The sequence below is a fragment of the Notamacropus eugenii genome, chromosome 6 (genome assembly GCF_028372415.1).
Source record: "Notamacropus eugenii isolate mMacEug1 chromosome 6, mMacEug1.pri_v2, whole genome shotgun sequence".
NCBI lineage: Eukaryota > Metazoa > Chordata > Mammalia > Diprotodontia > Macropodidae > Notamacropus > Notamacropus eugenii.
In genome coordinates this window covers 340,956,352-340,974,399 of record NC_092877.1, presented here as the reverse complement: position 1 = coordinate 340,974,399, position 18,048 = coordinate 340,956,352, and the positions used below count along the sequence as shown (strand labels likewise).

General features: G+C 42.0%; 1 protein-coding gene across 2 annotated transcripts in view; it reads right to left on the bottom strand.

Moving 5' to 3' along the window:
• MCF2L2 (MCF.2 cell line derived transforming sequence-like 2) overlaps nt 1-18,048 on the bottom strand; it is a 352,924-nt gene that overhangs the window by 224,256 nt on the left and 110,620 nt on the right. For both annotated transcript variants that reach the window (XM_072618349.1, XM_072618350.1), the window contains exons 4-5: nt 7,995-8,085; nt 4,436-4,555 (exon numbers count right to left, since the gene is read on the bottom strand). In XM_072618349.1, the coding sequence (XP_072474450.1) occupies nt 4,436-4,555; nt 7,995-8,085 (211 nt within the window). The remainder of the gene's footprint in view (nt 1-4,435; nt 4,556-7,994; nt 8,086-18,048) is intronic.

The following is an 18,048-nucleotide window of genomic DNA, read 5'->3' as shown; positions in this document are numbered from 1 at the left end:
GCCAGAGGGAGATAAGTTAAGATCCAAAGGTTCAAAGTCAAGGTCAGATTTAAGGCAACCAGAGTGGTTCTAATGGATTCCACCTCTCCTGAACTAGACTGGACCTTCTTCTCTCCTGTCCTTGAGCAGGGTCCAAGATGTCTCCTTCTCCCGAATTCTTTCTTCCTCTACATCTTGTGTCTATGCCTTCCCTCCACCTCATTGGATCTTATCTATGTGCTTCTCCCACATTCCCTTATTTTAATTACTTTTGGATAGTGGTTCTTCTAAAAATAAGAATTTTTCTGGCTGAAGACAAGATGTTAGCAAGTTAAAAATGCATTCTACATCCAGGAAAGGGAGGGAGGCCAAGCAGTTGTCATGGAGACGCCTTATGGTTTCTTAGAAGCTGGGTGTACAAAGTCTTATTCAACAGATGTAGTTTTCCCAGCAGAGCCTGGAATCTTATTGCCTGACAGAGATATCCAGGCTGTTCACTCAGCTCTCCCCGATGGCCAGACTCAGGAGGGAATGCCAAGGGCCATGGACTCTCTCTCATGACTGATGAAAACCAGTCTTTTCTTTCCACCTGGTATCCCCTGTCTTGGTTTCCACAGGAATTTTAATTTAGAGTGTGGAGGCCAGAGTTCAACATAGGGAGGGGCCTAATTTCATCACAAAAGTTCTCTAGGGCCTTAGCTTCACATACTCAGTTTAAAAAAAAAAAAAGAATCCAAACCTTACAGGCCTTGTGATGGAAATTTTAAAAAGGAAAAAAACCCCAGTAGTGAAAAACAGAGGATCTAGCGCACAAGGGAATACAGATGATGGATGTGGTGGTATATGATAAAATCTAATTTTGGTTTTTTAAAAAAGATTTGGTTGTGTGTGATTTATGTAGAGACTGGGAGCTGCTCTCCTGAGCAATAACACACATGTGCAGTATGTGTATATGGATTCACATATGCTTCAAGAATCCTTAACTTAGGATATTCTGTTCAATTTTGGAGACCATAAGCCTTCAGTGGCTTATCAGCCTGATTTCATGAGTAGCTGTGGCCAAAAGTATCATCACTAGTTGACCAGTTCTCTAAAGATGAGCTTCTTGGCACATATTAGAATTCCAGCATGGTAGGATCTAAGAGAGTAGTGGTTTAGCCAGCATAGCTGGCTGCTCCCATCCCTGTTTCTCTGCCTCTATCTTTCTGTTTCTGTCTCTGTCTCTATTATCTACCTACCTACCTACCTACTTATCTATCTATCTATCTATCTATCTATCTATCTATCTATCTATCTATCTATCTATCTATCCATCTATCTATCTACCTATCTATCTATCTTTCTGTCTGTCTGTCTGTCTGTCTGTCTATTCATCCATTCATCAGTCCGTCCATCTGTCCATCTATCCCATGGTACAGTGGACAGTAAGAAGGCTGGCCTTGCAACCTAGAACATTTAGGATCAAGACCAGCAATGTGATCCTGGGAGAATCTCTGAACCCCTCAGACCACTCTAACTCTACTCTCACCCCTTCCCACTCACCCCAAAGTCTCCAAGACAATAAATTAGGGCCTTGTCACTTAGCCACCTTCATAAGTGTGGCAAGAGTGATACAGGGGAAAGAATGATGAATTTATAGTCAGAAGAACTGAATTCTAATCATTTCTCTGCTACTATGTGATCCTCTCATGTGTGCCTCACTTTCCTCATTAGTAAAATGAGGTGAAGACTGAATTAGAAGGTCTCTGAAGTCCCTTTCCGTCCCAGATCTGTGGTCCTATGACCTCCCTTGGTCTTAGTTTTCTCATCTGTAAAATGAGAGAGTTGGATGAGTTCGTTTCTAAGGACTCTTCCAACTCTGCTTATAATTTCTATCATCTTTCCAATGATAAGGTGAGTCCTCCTGCCACAATGCTGGACTTTCAGACTTAATTTTTAATAAAATGCATTGTGGGGTGAGAATTCTAGCTGTTTGTATCAAAAGTAGCTGAAGGCAGTAAAATCATTTGATCCAATTCCCCCTTCATACTAATACCTTCTCTCTACTGATCATCTCCAATTAATCTCTAGGTGTCTTGTTTCTACCTCGTTGTTGCATGTTGTCTCCCCCGTTAGATTATGTGCTGCTTGAGGGCAGGGACTGTCTTTTGCCTTTCTCTGTATTCTCACTGTTTAACATAGTGCCTGGCACATAGTGGGCTCTTACTGAATGGGGAACAGAAGAGAATAAGCCTCTATTACATGTCTACTCTGTGCCTGACACTGTGTTAATCAAATTACAGATAGAATTTCATTTGAGCAAATGCCTGTTGACTAGCCAACAATAAAGACAAATTGCTTGTCATCAGGATGACAGAGTTCCTTTCAATTCCCAGTGAAGAGTCACCAAGGAACAAGAAAATTATCTATAGACATTCATCTTTATATATGTATGCGCCACTTGGAAGGATCCTCTTTCTAGAAGACATTTGGAATATATCTGGAACTTGGCCAAATCTTTCCAAGTATCAGATCCCAGCCGTCTAGGGATGGGAGCTTGAGGGGTTGGCAAAAGGCACTGAGTCCTCATTTTTATAACAAAAAACAAGGCTTGAGTGGCTCATGGAAAGTATCATGAGTTTCCTGCATGTTAAAGGCTGGTTTTTTTAAACCATTTTTTTTGCTGAGTTCAGGACAACTGAATCAGAAACATCTGGACTACATTTCTTTTAACTCTCATCTCAGCTCTTAAACCCAGATGGGGGAACATTCTTTGGCAAGGGGGAGAATGGAGCAAAAGGAAAATATACTCTGAGGTGGGCTTAATCCCAAAGGGGACAGAACCAGTCATTTGATAAATGAACCAAAAGGGGAATAAAAGACTCCCCAAAGCAAAAGGGGAAGTGAGAAGAGGATAAAAACCCTGGCCCCAACATCCACTCATCACTGGGCTGTCCCTTGTTTTCCTTCTAGCTCTCAAATCCACCCCTGCCTTTTCACTTTCCAGCTCTCTGCATCAATGGAGGCTCAACTTCAGATTATTAAATCTGCCTCCTCTGCTTCATTGCCATGTTACCTGACCTTCCCATCTCCACTTCATAAATGTTTACTGAACTGAACTGAATTCAATGGAATTGAATTACTCCCATGCTATTGTCCCCTAACATACTCTATCTTGGATTGCTAAGTATCTCCTGTGGGTAGGTCTCATCTCCACAAATGGAATCTAAGTTACTGAGGGCATAACCACTTTTTATTGTTCTATATCCTTCACATAATGCTAGAAGCAATTGTAGGGTTCCTCTATTCCCTGCACCCCCATCATATCATCCCCACATTAATCCTGGGGATTGTAATCCTATAAACACAATTTTCATCGCACATACACACACACTTCCTTGGAAAACTTGAGAAATTCCATGGATCAATTCCAAAGTCTTCAGTCTGATATAACACATGTTCCAGACCTCACTTCTCACCACTTTAGCCAGGTCTCCACCCCTCCCCCAGCCTAAAATGTGCCCCCCTTCTCTCTGCCTGTGTCATTATCACCCAGTTTCCAAGGCCCACCATGACATATGAGCATTCCAAAGTCAAAGGCATCTTTCTCTTTGGCAAACTCCTAAATCACTTGTTTTTTTTGCTTTGTGTAGACCTGTGATTTCATTGGTATAGGGAAATCCTGGTCAGGAAATACCTCCTATTCATGCAGATCTGTACCTGCTCTCGAAATGAGTCTTTTATGGCATTTTCTGGGACACTGGGGGATAAATGACTTTCCCAGAGTCACACAGCCAGAATGTGTCAGAGACAGGGATTTCCTGGTTTGAAGGTGGGCTCTCTATTGACTACTCCACATTGTCTCTTTATTTCACTTTATTTCACTCAATAGAATACAAACTCCTTGAGGGTGGGGACTACTTTTATCTTTCTCTCTGTATCCCTATTACTTAGCACTGTGCCCTGCACATAGAAGGCACTCAGAAAATATGTGTTAAATTGAAATGAACTGAGACCAAGCCATTGGCACCTAACATACTGCTTCGGATTGTCAATAATGTTTTTATGTGCATATTGTTTTGTCTTTGGAACTAGATGATAATTTTCTTAGCTTCAGGGGTCATATTTTATCTTTATATTCATTGTAAGACACTTGTGAAAGATTTGGTGTATAAAAAAAGGAAGACAGGAACAGATGAAGGAAGAATAAGAGGGAGGAGGAGGAAGAGAAGAAGAAAGAGGAGGAGAAGAAGAAGAGGGAGAAGGAGAAGAAGAAGGAAAAGGAGAAGAAGGAGGAAGAGGAAGAGGGAGAGGAGGATGAGGAGGAGGAGATGAGGATGAGAAAGGGGAAGAAGGATGGGAAGAAGAGGATGAAAAGAAATAGGAAAAAGAGAAGAGAGGAGGAAGGAAGAGGAGATGAGAGAAGCAGAGACAGAAATTTTGACAAAGAAAATGGAAGATGGAAGGGTGTGCTTACCGGTACCTTCATTTTAAAGTCATCTCTATAGAGTTTAATGCCAATGTCAGCGATGGTCCTTTGGATAAAGCGGGATGGCCGAAGGACAAAGACGAGCTGCAGGTTTCCTGGAAATGCTCCCTGGAATAATGGAAAAAGTCCATGAGGAAGGGCATCTCCCATCCAAGAGCCTGTGTACCCTGAATCTCATGTTAGGTGATGCAAACTGCCCTGAAATGAACCATGAGTAATTAAAGGAGAAACCCAGGGCTGTTCCCCAAATGGACGTTCCCCCAGTTTGGATGTGTATGACGGAAGTCTAAGAGACAGGACAAATGAAATCATCTCTGGGATATAGGGGGGATTTGGGGTGCTTCCCTTAGTATAAGGTAAATTCTTAGAGGGTGGGGACTCTCAATTGTGCATTTGTAGATGTAGTAGTGGCACGTAGTAGACAATAAATGTTTGTTGAATTGAATTGCAGATCTCAAGTTGCATTTAAACATTTTCTGCTCCCCTCCTCTCCTTTCCTAGGTATGAAGTGCTCTTGTACACCTTGTGGTTTGTTAATGCGTTCTTCTGCCTCAGACTACCTTGTATTTCCTGATTGACATCATCATTACATCTACCTGTCAGGTGTAAGCTCTCTGAGGATAGGGACCATCCCACTTCCATGTGCTTTTGTCTACCGGTGCAGAGCTTGGAATTCTGGGTACAGAGAAGCTGAAGTCCCAATGTCTCGGGCTAAGTGCAGGGCTCCAACCAATCAAACACGGTAGCTATTGTTAACAATTTGTACCCAGTCACAAATTGGAGGTGTTTGCTATATTATGGTTTCATGTTTAAAAGGTGTGCACAAAATGGTGCAGTACACAGAATGTTCAATCCCCAGTGAGAGGACCTGGATTTGAATTTTGGCTCTTTCACTCAAAACCTATTTGACCTGTGATAAATCTCTTAGTTTCACTGAATATTAGATTATTTATCTGTAAAATAGAGAGACCTCACCTCTGAGGTCTCTTGTAGCGCTAAATCTGAACTCATTCTCTGCAGGAGACTAATGAGTAAAGGGAAATATTATCCAGAGGTCTTTCACCCCAGTGGACTCTTGGGTAGACCCCAACAGCAGGAGCTGCTGAAGGTGAGAGGATCCATGACAGAAGATAGAAATAATCACTAGAACCACGGCTGCTGACATATTCCAAATGACCAGGTGCCCACTGATCTGGAGGGAGCGAGGTGTCCCTTGGCAGGCAAACCCTGCTAGAGAATTCTTAAAATGGTATGGGAACACAGAAAAACTGCCAACACCCATCTACAATTTACCACACCTAGGAATGTTCTGCAGAGAGTATCAGCCCTGTTTCGCTACCCAATTCTTCTGCTAGGAGCTTCCAGAGGGAAAAAGAAATTCCTTTCCCTATCCATTCCCTCCCCACTTCAGCCAGCTCTTTAAATCTTACATGTCTTGGGGTTAAATGAGTAAGAAAATGGTTAGGAAGCTCTGAGCCCATAGCTGTATCTTCAAGATGCCAAGTGTGGGTGGAGTCACTAGAAAGGATAATTCTACAGCCGCAAATAGACTCAGGGAATCAAGCTGTCAGGGTAGAAGCAGCGTTCCCCTCCCCTCCCCCAATCTCTTAAGAACAGGGGTTCTTCAGCTGAGGTCTGAGAATTTATTTTTTAAAATGTTTGATAAATTTTTAAAAATTATTCAAATGTTTATATTCATTTGGAAAAAGAAAAAACATTTAAGGCTAAAAAACAAAAAAAAACCCCCACCTATTTCGGTAACTAGGTTTCAATATAATGATTTTCTTTGTAATTTCATGCATTTTAATTTAGATATTTAAAAGCATTTTTCTGAGCAGGGGTCCATACACACCAGAATGCCAAAGGGGACCATGACACACAAAAAAGTTAAGACTTCCTACCCTACATCATGCATGCCCACAACCTTTGGAAGAACCTGCAATTTTGTTAAGTCCTATCACTATAACTACCTGGAATTCTATTTATCCCAAAGCACAACAGAAAGGAGATTAGGATACAAGAAGGAGAGAGAGAGGGCCAACCTTATCATCAGAAAGATCTGGATTCAAGTCTCATCTCTGACTATTCTTGGAATGAGAATCCTGGGCAAGTCACTTAACCCCTTAGTTTCCCAGGCAACCCTTTAACAGTCTAATTAACTTGTATAGGTGGAAGGCATTTCCAATCAGAATTCTCTACAGCAATGAAATCATAGACAATACTAACAGCTAGCATTTATATAACACTTGAAATGTGCCCATCACATACTTAATACATAATACATATATTATCATCTCACTTGATCCTTTTAACAACCCTGGCAGGTGGGTGCTAGTATTACCCCCATTTTACAGACTAGGAAACTGAGGCAGAGAAAGATTGTGTCTTGCCCCGAGTCACACTAGCTAGTATGTGTCTGAGTCAGGATTTGAACACTTCATCCTAACTCCAAGTCTAGCCACTCTGTCTACAAATGAAAGAAAGAAACACCAAATCTACCAGGAATGAATTTATTTATTTTGGTCCCGTCCTCTCGGTGTCCTATAGTACTCCATTTCACTGCAGGTGGTGCTTAAAATGAGCTTAAAAGTCTCTTCATCCTCCCCAACCACTCCACCTTGCCAGTCGGGTCCTGTGGCCTTTGTCGCTCAAACTTTAAGAAAACAAATCCTTTTTGAAAAATGGAACAGTGAGGAGGGGCAGCTGGAAGGCAGGGGATCCAGACAAGGGGCAGGCAGAGCATATTTGAGAGCATCAGAATGTACTTCCAGCACAATGGTAGGAAGAAACCTTTCAATAAACCTCCCTTCCCGGTGAATTTGACCGAAAAAGAACAGAAAAATTGAGAATTACACTGACTTAACAAAACAACACAGCTACACAGCTTACAAGAAATGAGCATAGGGTCATAGCTTTACAACTTCAAGGGCCCTTAGAATTTAACACCTTCTATTTTGCAGATGGGGAAACTGAGGCGTGGAGAGATTGAGTGACCTGCCCAGGGTCACCCCCAATTCTTCAGAAGACTTGAACTCAGGTCTTCTGACTTCAGGCCAGATGCTCTATCCACCGTGTCCTTCGAGTCAGAGAACATGGTAAGGATCTGAGACAGGATTTCAATGAGTTCTTCCTGATTCCCCTCCAGCCACCAACTTCTGTTCCGAGACACTCAGAAGAGCAACGTCCACACACCTGTCCACTTTCACCTCCTAACTCGACAGGGTCTGTGTGGTAATCAGAGGAGGAAGGCATGCCTGTCATGCCTTTTGTTTTTTAAACATAAATGAAATGTTCATCTTGGTCATTCTGTCCCTGTCTAACCAGACCCAGGATCTAAGTGAGTGGTCGTTAGTATTCAGAAAACCCTTTCTGCCTGAAAGCTGACACATTCCCCAGCTTCTTGCCTTCCAATAGAAGGGGGAAACATGTTTTGTTGGCAATGGGAAAGTGAGAAGCGGGGTTGGGGAGGCTCCCCAGGGCAGGCATGCTTACATATTCTCCATCATAAACAGCAGAGGAAAAGCAAGCAAACATCATGCGGACTCACCGCGATTCGTGTCAAGGATGCCTTTACGGAGTTCCATTTGTCTCTTCTTCTGTCGATAACGATGATGAACCCGATGCTGGCAGCCTCCAGACTGTAAAGAAACACAAGGAGACGTGTGGGGTTACACGGACCCACAGGAGTTTGGGATGAACATAGTAGCAGGGACCAGACTCCAAAGTACTCCTGCTTAGATGTGAGTGCCCTTGCCCAGCCTGGGTGGATAGCTGTGCTGGACGGCCCAGGAAGCAAAGGCAGCTCCTACTGTGTACCCTGAGACTGCCTGGCAGCCTTTATAAAACATGAATATTTTATCTGTTCATATCTCTCAGCTGCTCTATCTCCAGCTGGTAAATGCAAGGGTGCAAGCTGAGGCCACACGTCTCCATGCCTGACCAAAACTGAACATGCCAAGGGGCCTGGCAGATGCCTGGGGGAGGCAGGACACCCCCATGTTGGGCCCTATCATCTTTTCTCCCAAAGTGCTGACATATCACGGGGCTGGGGCTGGCTCCTACTGAGCATTGCATCCCGGCTGTGGGAGAAGGAGACACATTGAGTGCAGGGTGCAAACAGCTCACCAAAAATCAGGGGAATGGAACAGAGCTTGGAAACGTGTGATCAAGAATCAGGACATGGATGACAGAAAATATGTCTGCTGAGAGCCCAGCACTTGCACTCCCTCCCCTGATCCTCCGTACAGGTAGGGGTGAGATTGAATAATTTCTAGCCCTAAACTCAGTGGTGTTCTGATCCTTTTAAAACCAAAGCCTGGAGGAAGGACTATTTCCTCCCCTTCTCTGTCATCCTTAGAACATGCAAATATCTTCCATGAGGAAGAGGCATGCAGTCAATCAGTCAGTTCATCAATATAGCATGCGTTAAGTTTCTTCTCTGGGCCAGGTAAGGTTCTGGGGACAGAAGGACAAAAACAAAACAATCTCTCCCTTCAAGGAGCTTACATTCTGTCAAGTGAGACAAATCTAGTAGGTCCTGTGACCTCTGACCCATTTTTGCTAGAGAAAAAGCACGGGATTTGACGTCAGAGAGTTGTTCACTTGGTTTTTCAGTCGTGTCTGACTCTTCATGACCCCACTTGGGGTTTTCTTGGCAGAGATACTAGAGGAGTTCATCATTCCTTCTCCCAGGAAACTGAGGCAGAGTTAAGTGATTTGCCCAGGATCACGCTGCTAGTAAGTGTTTGAAGTCAGATTTGAATTCAGGTCTTCTGACTCCAGGTCAGGTGCTCCGTCCACTGTGTCCCTGTAGTCAGAGAGTTTGGGTTCAAATCTTGGCTCTGCTACTTGTTATGCTTTTGACTTTGGAAAAGTTGCTTCCTCTCTCTGGGACTTAGTTTACTTATCAATAAAATGAAGACATTGGGTCAAATGACCTTCAAGGTCTGCTTTTGTCCGGCAACCTGGGATCTTTCTCCTTTCTGCTTAGCCTGGGAGTTTCTAGGGCACTCTTTTTATTCATTTATTTTTATTTGTGTAACTTCAAAGCTGACAACAATTTTTTAAAGTGCCAGGAATCATAATTGTCAAATTGTTTCTTAGAGAAAAGAACCCATAGGGGAAGGAGGGTGACCATGCTCGGGAGGAGTGCCTGATTTGAGTAACACTTGGGAGCTGAGCAGGGAAGGAGACATCTCTGGTATCAGTATCAATCTGCTATGTGATAACACATTATAGAGGCAGCAAGGTGCTCCTGGAGATAGACCACTGAAATTGGACTCAGGGAGATCTGAGTTCAAATCCTTCCTCAGGCATATACCAGCTGTGCGACCATGGACAAATCAATGTGCCTCTCTCAGTCTCAGTTTCTTCATCTGTAAGGTAAAGGGATAATAATAACACCTCCTTTCCAAGATTATTGTGAGGATAAAATGAGATCATATTTATAAAGCTTTGCAAGTTTGGCAAATCTTAAAGTGACATGTAAATGCTGGTCTGACTCTGTGTTTCTGTGTGTGTGTGTGTGTGTGTGTGTGTGTGTGTGTGTGTAATGGCAGTCATCTTTAAAGATACTTAATATTTCCCCCAACTACATGTAAAAACAGTTTTTAGCATTCATTTCTTAAAATTTTGAGTTCTGAATTCTCTCCCTTCCTTCCCTCCCCACTCATTGAAAAGGCAAGCAATCAGATATAGGTTACACATGGGCTGACTCTTTTGTACTGGGAAGTCACCATCATGGAGCTGATAATTAAATGTATGGGATAGAGAAGAAAAGAGAGACCTGGAGAGAGTCCTGAGAGACATCCACAGTTAGTGGACTTGATAAGGATGATGAACCAACAAAGAAGATAGAGAAGAAATGGTCAGAAAAGTAGGTGGAGAACTAAAGATCAGACAAAACAAAACTGCCTGACTCCAAGGAGCTTACAGCTTTGTATGGAGATAAGTAATAGACACCAGAGGCTATCATGTCATACATGGAAATATATGACATGGAAAATGCATTAGAGAGTTATCCAAGAGCTATGTAAAATCTGAGGGAATGGTCATTATCGGCCAGGGACAGCAGAGAAGACACAGAGGAGGAGGTAATGTGAACTGGGCTTTAAAAGATGAGTAGGAATTTAATAAGGAAAGAAGAGGAGGAGGAAGGAGAGTATTGAAAAGATGGCACAAGGTGAGTACAGCATGTGTTCAGGAAGAAAAGTTCTGTCCCACCACATGTGTGGGCTGAATAAATGGAGGGCAATACTATGAGATGAGCTTGGAAAAGAAGGCTTGGGAAAGAAATTCCAGACAGAGGAGTCTGAACATTATCCAAAAAACAATAGGGAGCCAATGAAGACTTTTGATTGGAGGATTGACATGAACAGTTTTATGTATAAGAAAGATTATTCTGGGGGTGACACAAAGAGTAGATTGGAATTGGACAAGTTAGGGCAGCTAGGTGGTGCAGTGGTTGGAATGCTGAGCCAGTTAGTCAGGAGTCAGGAGGACCTGAGTTAAATCTAGCCTCAGAACTAGTTTGTGAGACCCTGGGCAAGTCACTTAATCCATTCTGCCTCAGTTTCCTCATCTGTAAAATGAACTGGAAAAAGAAATGGCAAATCACTCTAGTATCTCTGCCAAGAAAATCCCACATGGGATCATAAAGAGTCAGACATGACTGAAAAATGACTGGACAATGAAAAAATATCTAAATATTGAGCCAGTTACTGACTAAAAATAAAAATGATGCTTGCCCTTAGGTAGCTCACATTTTACTAGAAGATACAGTATATAAACAGGTAAGTAAACACAAGATAATTCATGGAGGGAAAGAAATAAATTGATCAGGATGGTTGGGAAAGGCTTCTGATGAGAAGTGAGAGCTGAGTTAAGCCTAGGGATTCTAAGGGGCAGAGGTGAGAAGAGAGAGCATTCCAGATATTGGGAACGCCTGTGCAAAGGTTCCAAGGTGGGAGATGGAATGTTGAATTCAAGGAACAGTAAGAAGGTAACTGCCTGGAAGGTAGAGTTTGTGAAAGGGGATAATGTGAAATAAGCTTGGAAAAAGTTGGCTAGAGTGAGATCATTAAGGTCCTCAAATGACAAGCTTTGGATTTTATTTTGCAGATAATGGGGAGACACCGAAGGCTTTTGAACCAGGGAGTGATGTAGTTAGATCTATGCACATAAGGAAGGTGATTTAGCAATTATGTGGCAGAAGAAGAGAAAAATTAAAAGTGGGGAAAGAAAATGAGAAACTCTTTTTAAAAGGGGTGATGAAGGCTTCAACTAGAGTTATATCCTCGTGAGTGGAAAGGAAGGTATGGATACAAAGATGCATGATAGCTGGTTAAATAAGATGTGGCAACTGACTTGGGTGGTGGAGGATGAGTGAGAGGGAAAAATTAGGGTTGATTCTAAGGTGATAAGCCTGGAATGAGTTGTAGAATGCAGGGGTGTGCTGGTAAATGTTTAATAATGAGACTCAAGTCACACTTCTAAGTTTAATCTGCATTATTAACATTTTCTCCATCACCCCCTTAAACCTAGACCATTAACAAGGCAATAAATCAAAACCAGATTTGTAATGCTTGTTGGCTTCCAAGGTGTAAATGCTCACACTGAAAATTTCACAATTGGTTTGAACTGGTTCCAGTGCAATCCTGGACCTTAATGAATATTTTTTTACAGTGAGAAAACTGAGGATTAGAAAGGAAGTGATTTTCTTGAGGTTATTTAGCTATTTCATGGGAAAACTGGCAAAAAAACCAAAACCCTCAAATCTCCTGATTCTCAGGTATGTGTTCTTCCTATTAATAAAAGCTGCCTGGTGCTTTATGAGAAACCAATCTGGAGTTTCAGATTGCCTGGGAATCTGGAAACCAGTTTTATTGGCTTAAAAAAAAAAAAGAAAATAGCATTAGATTTGTCATCAAGGAATCCACAGTGCCTATAGACCAGCATCTGAAAAGAATAAGTTAATGAATTCATTAGAGGTCAATAAATTTTTCTTTCTGCTGATTCAGCAACAGCAATTAGCAATATATAGATTAAGTGTTTTCCCAGAAAGCTTCTATATACTTTTATTGATTTTTCCCTTTCTCCTAAGTGTTATTGATCTTAAGAGAGACTCAGAGCTTTAAGAATGAAATATTAAGTACATGTAGTGGGCTTTGCAAAGGTGCAAGCCTTCTTCTCCTGATGGCTGGCTCTATCTCCTTCCTTTCCTTTGTCAGGAAGGAATTTGTTAAGAAGTGGTTTGAGACAAGAGGAGGGGTCAGCCAAGAAGCTCCAGAAAAAGTAGGGCAGAGGATCAGAGAATTTGGAGAAGGAACTAGTACTGGAGGTATAATGGACAAGGCAGGGAGAACCAATATGGAAGATCAAATCCTGAGACCTTTCATATCCCACGAGAAACAGAAAAATGCCCATGATGGAGGAGCCCACTGGAAGGAGGAAGAGGCTCTCAATAGTCTTGGCTGGGTCCTTTCTGTGTACTTGTTGTATAAATAAAACTATTTATATAGAACACCTTTTGTGATGCTTTGAATTTGAAGCTTTGTGAGCATTAGTGCTTATAAGGAGAGCTGGTAACCACCCTTGGGGAAGGGTCAGATATTCCCTAGGTAAAGGAAATAATGCAGATAAGTAAAAGATGCTTAAGGTATACATTGACTTTTAGGAAGGCAGTGGAAAGAAAAATGGCTCTGGACTTGGTTTCAAAAACCAGTTCTGCCACCTGGTACCTATATGACCTTAGATAAGTAATACAACATCCACAGGACTCAGTTTCCTCATCCTTAAGATGAGAGGATTGGACTATATGATCTCTGAGGTACCTTCTGACTTTAGATCTATGGTTCTACTGTTTTTTTTTTTATGTGAGGAGAGCCTTTGACAAATAGACTATACTCAAGGGATACTCTCTGAACTAATACCAAAGGAATCTAGCATAGTGGGTGATGTTTGGACCAGATATCAGGAAGACCTGAGTTCAAATCCCATCTCAGGCACTCACTTGACCATTTGATGCTAAGTAAATTGCTAAATTTCTTTGGGTATTAGTTTCCTTACCTGTAAAATGGGGATAATAATAGTGCCTACCTCACAGGGTTGTGAGACCCATATAAGATAATCTATATAAAGTGCTTTCTGCAAACCTTAATACAACACAAAAAACTGGGTTATTTGTAGTGGGCTTTGTCCAGGACCTACAGTGAATTCCACAATGTCCCAGTCTTTTACAGAGAGTCAGGACGAGTATCCCAGGCCAGCAATACAGAGAAAAATTAACTATGTGAAAATCAAACTTGTAAAATAGGGAGGGAGAGTCCAAAGATGCCAAGTCCCAAGTCCCAAGTCCCATAGCCCCAGTTCAGACAACAGCTGATGGGCTGATGTTCAGAATCTGAAGGATAAAAGCAGTCATTGGAATTGGGGGCATTGCTCTTGAGCCCCTCACCATCTGTGCCAGAATAGCACCCCAGTACCAAGCACCGATCATATGGGCAAGGGGAGCCAGACCAACTACAAATGCTCTTGGGTTTGACTTTTCCTCATCTATGCATAATTGCTAATGCTCTTATATTCTGAGATGATCTTAGCAAATATATAATTAGTATTACGGAAAGTGTTAAAGCCAAATCCAGATTCTGAAGTCTCTAGAGACTGCTTCATTTAGTATGGCCAATAGAGTTTGCCAAAGAATGTCGTCTTGGGTTAGAAAGAGAAGACAAGAAAACCTTTACCAGAATGGTTGGATATTAGCATATGGTATTCTAGGTAGTGCTGGGAGGGATTGGGAGAGCGGTCCCACCAGTGTGATAAAGTGGGGTGCCCAGGCAATCAAGAGGAGGTGGCAAGATGGGTCCTCACTCAGTACCCTCTCACTTTGGAACTTTCCCTAGCACCTAGGACCTCCTCATGAAAAGCTGCAACAGCTTTCTGTCATGCCAGTCTCTTCCCTTGTTTGGGGGGTGTGTGTGTCAATTTTGGAGATGGGCTCAGATGGATCATCTCATTCCTCTCATTTTAAGGACCATGCTCCCTCCCTCATCCTCCTCTCCCCCTTTTATATGTTATCTTTCCCCATTAGAGTGTGAGCTCCTTGAGGACAAAGACTATCTATCTATTGCCTGTCTTTGTTTCCCAAGGGCTTAGTATAGTGCTTGGCATATAGTAGGGACTTAAATGCTTACTGGTGGACTGGTTGATCCATTAGAACATAAATTCCTTGTGGACAGGCACTATCTTTCTTTTTGCTTCTCTCTGTATCCCTAGTTCTTAGCATCATTAAGTGCTCAATAAATGCTTGTTATCAACCTACCTGCCTACCTGGGGGAGGTAGACAAAAGGAAGGGAGACAAGGCCATTGTAGCTTTGCGACTTCTCACAACTCTGAAAGTGGGAGGAGGATCCAGTGCCTTGATCAAGTCTGGGCTGAGAGCTGGGTGAAAACTCAGACAGCTAGTGTTCAGTGAATGGGTCTAGTAGCTAATCTAACAAAGGGAATCCTAGGACTGAAAATAGCCCTAAAGACATTCCCTTAGCAAGAGACCAGGTCTTCAAAAATGAAGTGGGGGGTGGAGCCAAGATGGCAGAGTAGAAAGATGCATATACTCTAGCGCTTCCCCCATAGCCCGTGAAATACCTGTAAAAAATTACTCTCAACAAATTCTAGAGCAGCAGAAGCCACAGAACAACAGAGTGAAAAAGGTTTCCAGCCAAAGATAACCTGGAAGGCTGACAGGAAAGGTCTATCTCATAGGATGCTGAGCAGAGCAGAACCCAGCCCTGGCCACATGGCACTAGCAGGAACATGACCTGAACAGACCTCAGGCAGAGTTCCCAGCAGGGAGGGTCCCAGATCCCTGAACCCACAAGCAACAAAGAAAAGCTCCAAAGGTCAGTGTGGGAGGGCTATCCCAGCAGGGCAAGAGGGGAAAGGGGTTCCTGATGGCAACAACAGCAGAGGCAGACTGCAGGCAGCTACAGTGGCTGGGAAGCAACCTGGGTCCATTGTCCAGGCAGTTCAGCTTAAAACCTCTGGCAGTAGGGAGCAGCTGATCTAAACCTCAGCCCTCAGTGATGCCCCCTCCCCCACCCAAGGCCCCAGGGGAATCAAGCAGCTGAGTCCAATCTCAGCTTTGAACATGCTGCTGGGGAGAGAAGGGGCAATAGGACCCTCCCCTTGACAAAGGATTCAGAAGTCAAATAACTGACTGGGAAAATGCCCAAAAAAGGAAAAAAATATAAGACCACAGGTTATTTTCTTGGTGAACAGGTATCTCCTCCCATCCTTTCAGATGAAGAAGAACAAGGCATACTGTCACAGGAAGTCAAGGCCCCTGCCTCCAGGGCCTCCAAAGTGAACTTAAACTGTTCTTAGGCAATAGAAGAACTGAAAAAGTGAGTTAGCAGCTTGCTAAAGGAGAACCAAAAAAATGCTGAGGAAAATAACACCTTTAAAAAGAGGCTAACTCAATTGGAAAAAGAGGTCCAAAAAGTCAATGAGGAGAAGGAGGCTTTAAAAAGCAGAATTAGCCAAATGGAGGAGAAAGCTCACTGTTCAAAATCTCACTGAACAAAATTGTTCTTCAAAAGAGAAAACTGAGTTCAGGGAAGCTAATGACTATGACATAAACTAAACAATTAAAAAACAAAACCAAAAGTTTGAAAAAATAGAAGATAATGTGAAACATCTCATTGGAAAAAACAACTGACCTGGAAAATAGATCCAGGAGAGATCATTTTAAAATTATGGGAGTACCTGAAAGCCATGATCAAAAAAAGAGCCTAGACATTATCTTCCATGAAATTATCAAGGAAAACTGTCCTGATATTCTAGAACCAGAGGGCAAAATAAATATTGAAAGAATCCACTGATCACCTCCTAAAAGAGACCCAAAGAGAGAAACTCCTAGGAATATTGTGGCCAAATTTCAGAGTTCCCAGGTCAAGGAGAAATACTGCAAGCAGTTAGAAAGAAACCATTCGAGTATTGTAGAAATACAATTGGGATAACACAGGATCTGGCAGCTTCAACATTAAGGGATCAAAGGGCTTGGAAAAGGAAGAAGTCAAGGGAACTGGGATTAAAACCAAGAATCACTTACCCAGCAAAACTGAGTATAATACTTCTAGAGAATAAATGGTCATTCAGTGATACAGAGGACTTTCAAGCATTCATGATGAAAAGACCAGAACTGAAGAAAAAATCTGACTTTCAAACACAAGAATCAAGAGAAGCATGAAAAGGTAAACAGGAAAGAAAAATCATAACAGACTTTCTAAAGCTGAACTGTTTACATTCCTACATGGAAAGAAAATATTTGTAACTCTTGAGAGTTTTCTCAGTATTTGGGTAGGTGGAGGGGATTGTACATACATACACGCATACACACACACAGACAGACAGATTGTACAGGCTGTGTTGAATCAGAAGAGATGATATCCACAAAAAAAATAAAATAAAATAAAAATTAAGGGGTGAGGGAGGAAAATACTGGGAGGAGAAAGGGAGAAATGGAATGGGGCAGGGCAAAACTCATAAAGGAGGTAAGAAAAATCTTGTTCAATGGAGGAGAAAAGGGAAAAGGGGAGAGGGGAAAAGTGAAGCTACTCTCTCCACATATGGCTGAAGGAGGGAATAACATGCTCACTAATTTGATATGAAAATCTATCTTACACCACAGGAAAGTAGGGGAGGAGGGGACAAGTGGGGTAAGCAGAATGATAGAAGGGAGGGCAAATGGGATAAGAGAGTTACTAGAAATAAAAACTTTCGAGAAGGGACAAGGTCAGTTGAGGGGGAAAAAAATAAGGGGAGATAGAGTAGGACAGAGGGCAATATAGTTAGTATTACACAACATGATTATTATGGAGGTTTTTTTCAAAATGACACATATTTAGTCTGTATTGAATTGCTTGCCTTCTCAGTGGGGTTAGGGAGGGAGAGAAGTTGGAATTCAAAGTATTAGCAACGAAAGTTGAGAATTTTTATTGCACATAACCGGGAAATAAGAAATATAGGCAATGGGGTATAGAAATTTATCTTGCCCTACAAGAAAAGAGAGAAGATGGGGATATGGGCAGGGTGATAGAAGGAAGGGTACATTGAGGGGAGGAGTCATCAGAATGTAAGGTATTAGGAAGCAGGAGAAGGGGAGTGATGGAGAGAAAAATTGGACATGTTACAAAGTGAGGTAAAAACAACTAGTATTAAAACAATTGACTGAATTAATTACTGAGAATAAATCGATGACATCTTTAGTTTGAGGAAAAGAATTTTAGTCTAAATTTCCTAGAGGAAGGTAACCTCAGGTAAAATTTGGCATTGATGGAAAAGTTAAGGTTTTAATGGTAAATTTGATTTTATGATAGCTATTTAATCAGGTCAATTAGGTCAAGAGCTTACAAAGTTAGCAAACATGTATAGAAAGGCATGTAAGCCACTTAAGACTTGCCTCAAAAGATGTTCCTTAGCCAAAGTGAAACTATAATCATATTTGAAACCTGGTTATTGGAACTTGCTATTTTTAGATTCTATGGAACTATTAATTGACTGTTCTTCTGAGTCTAACTTCAGGTATGGATAGCAAGAAAAGAGG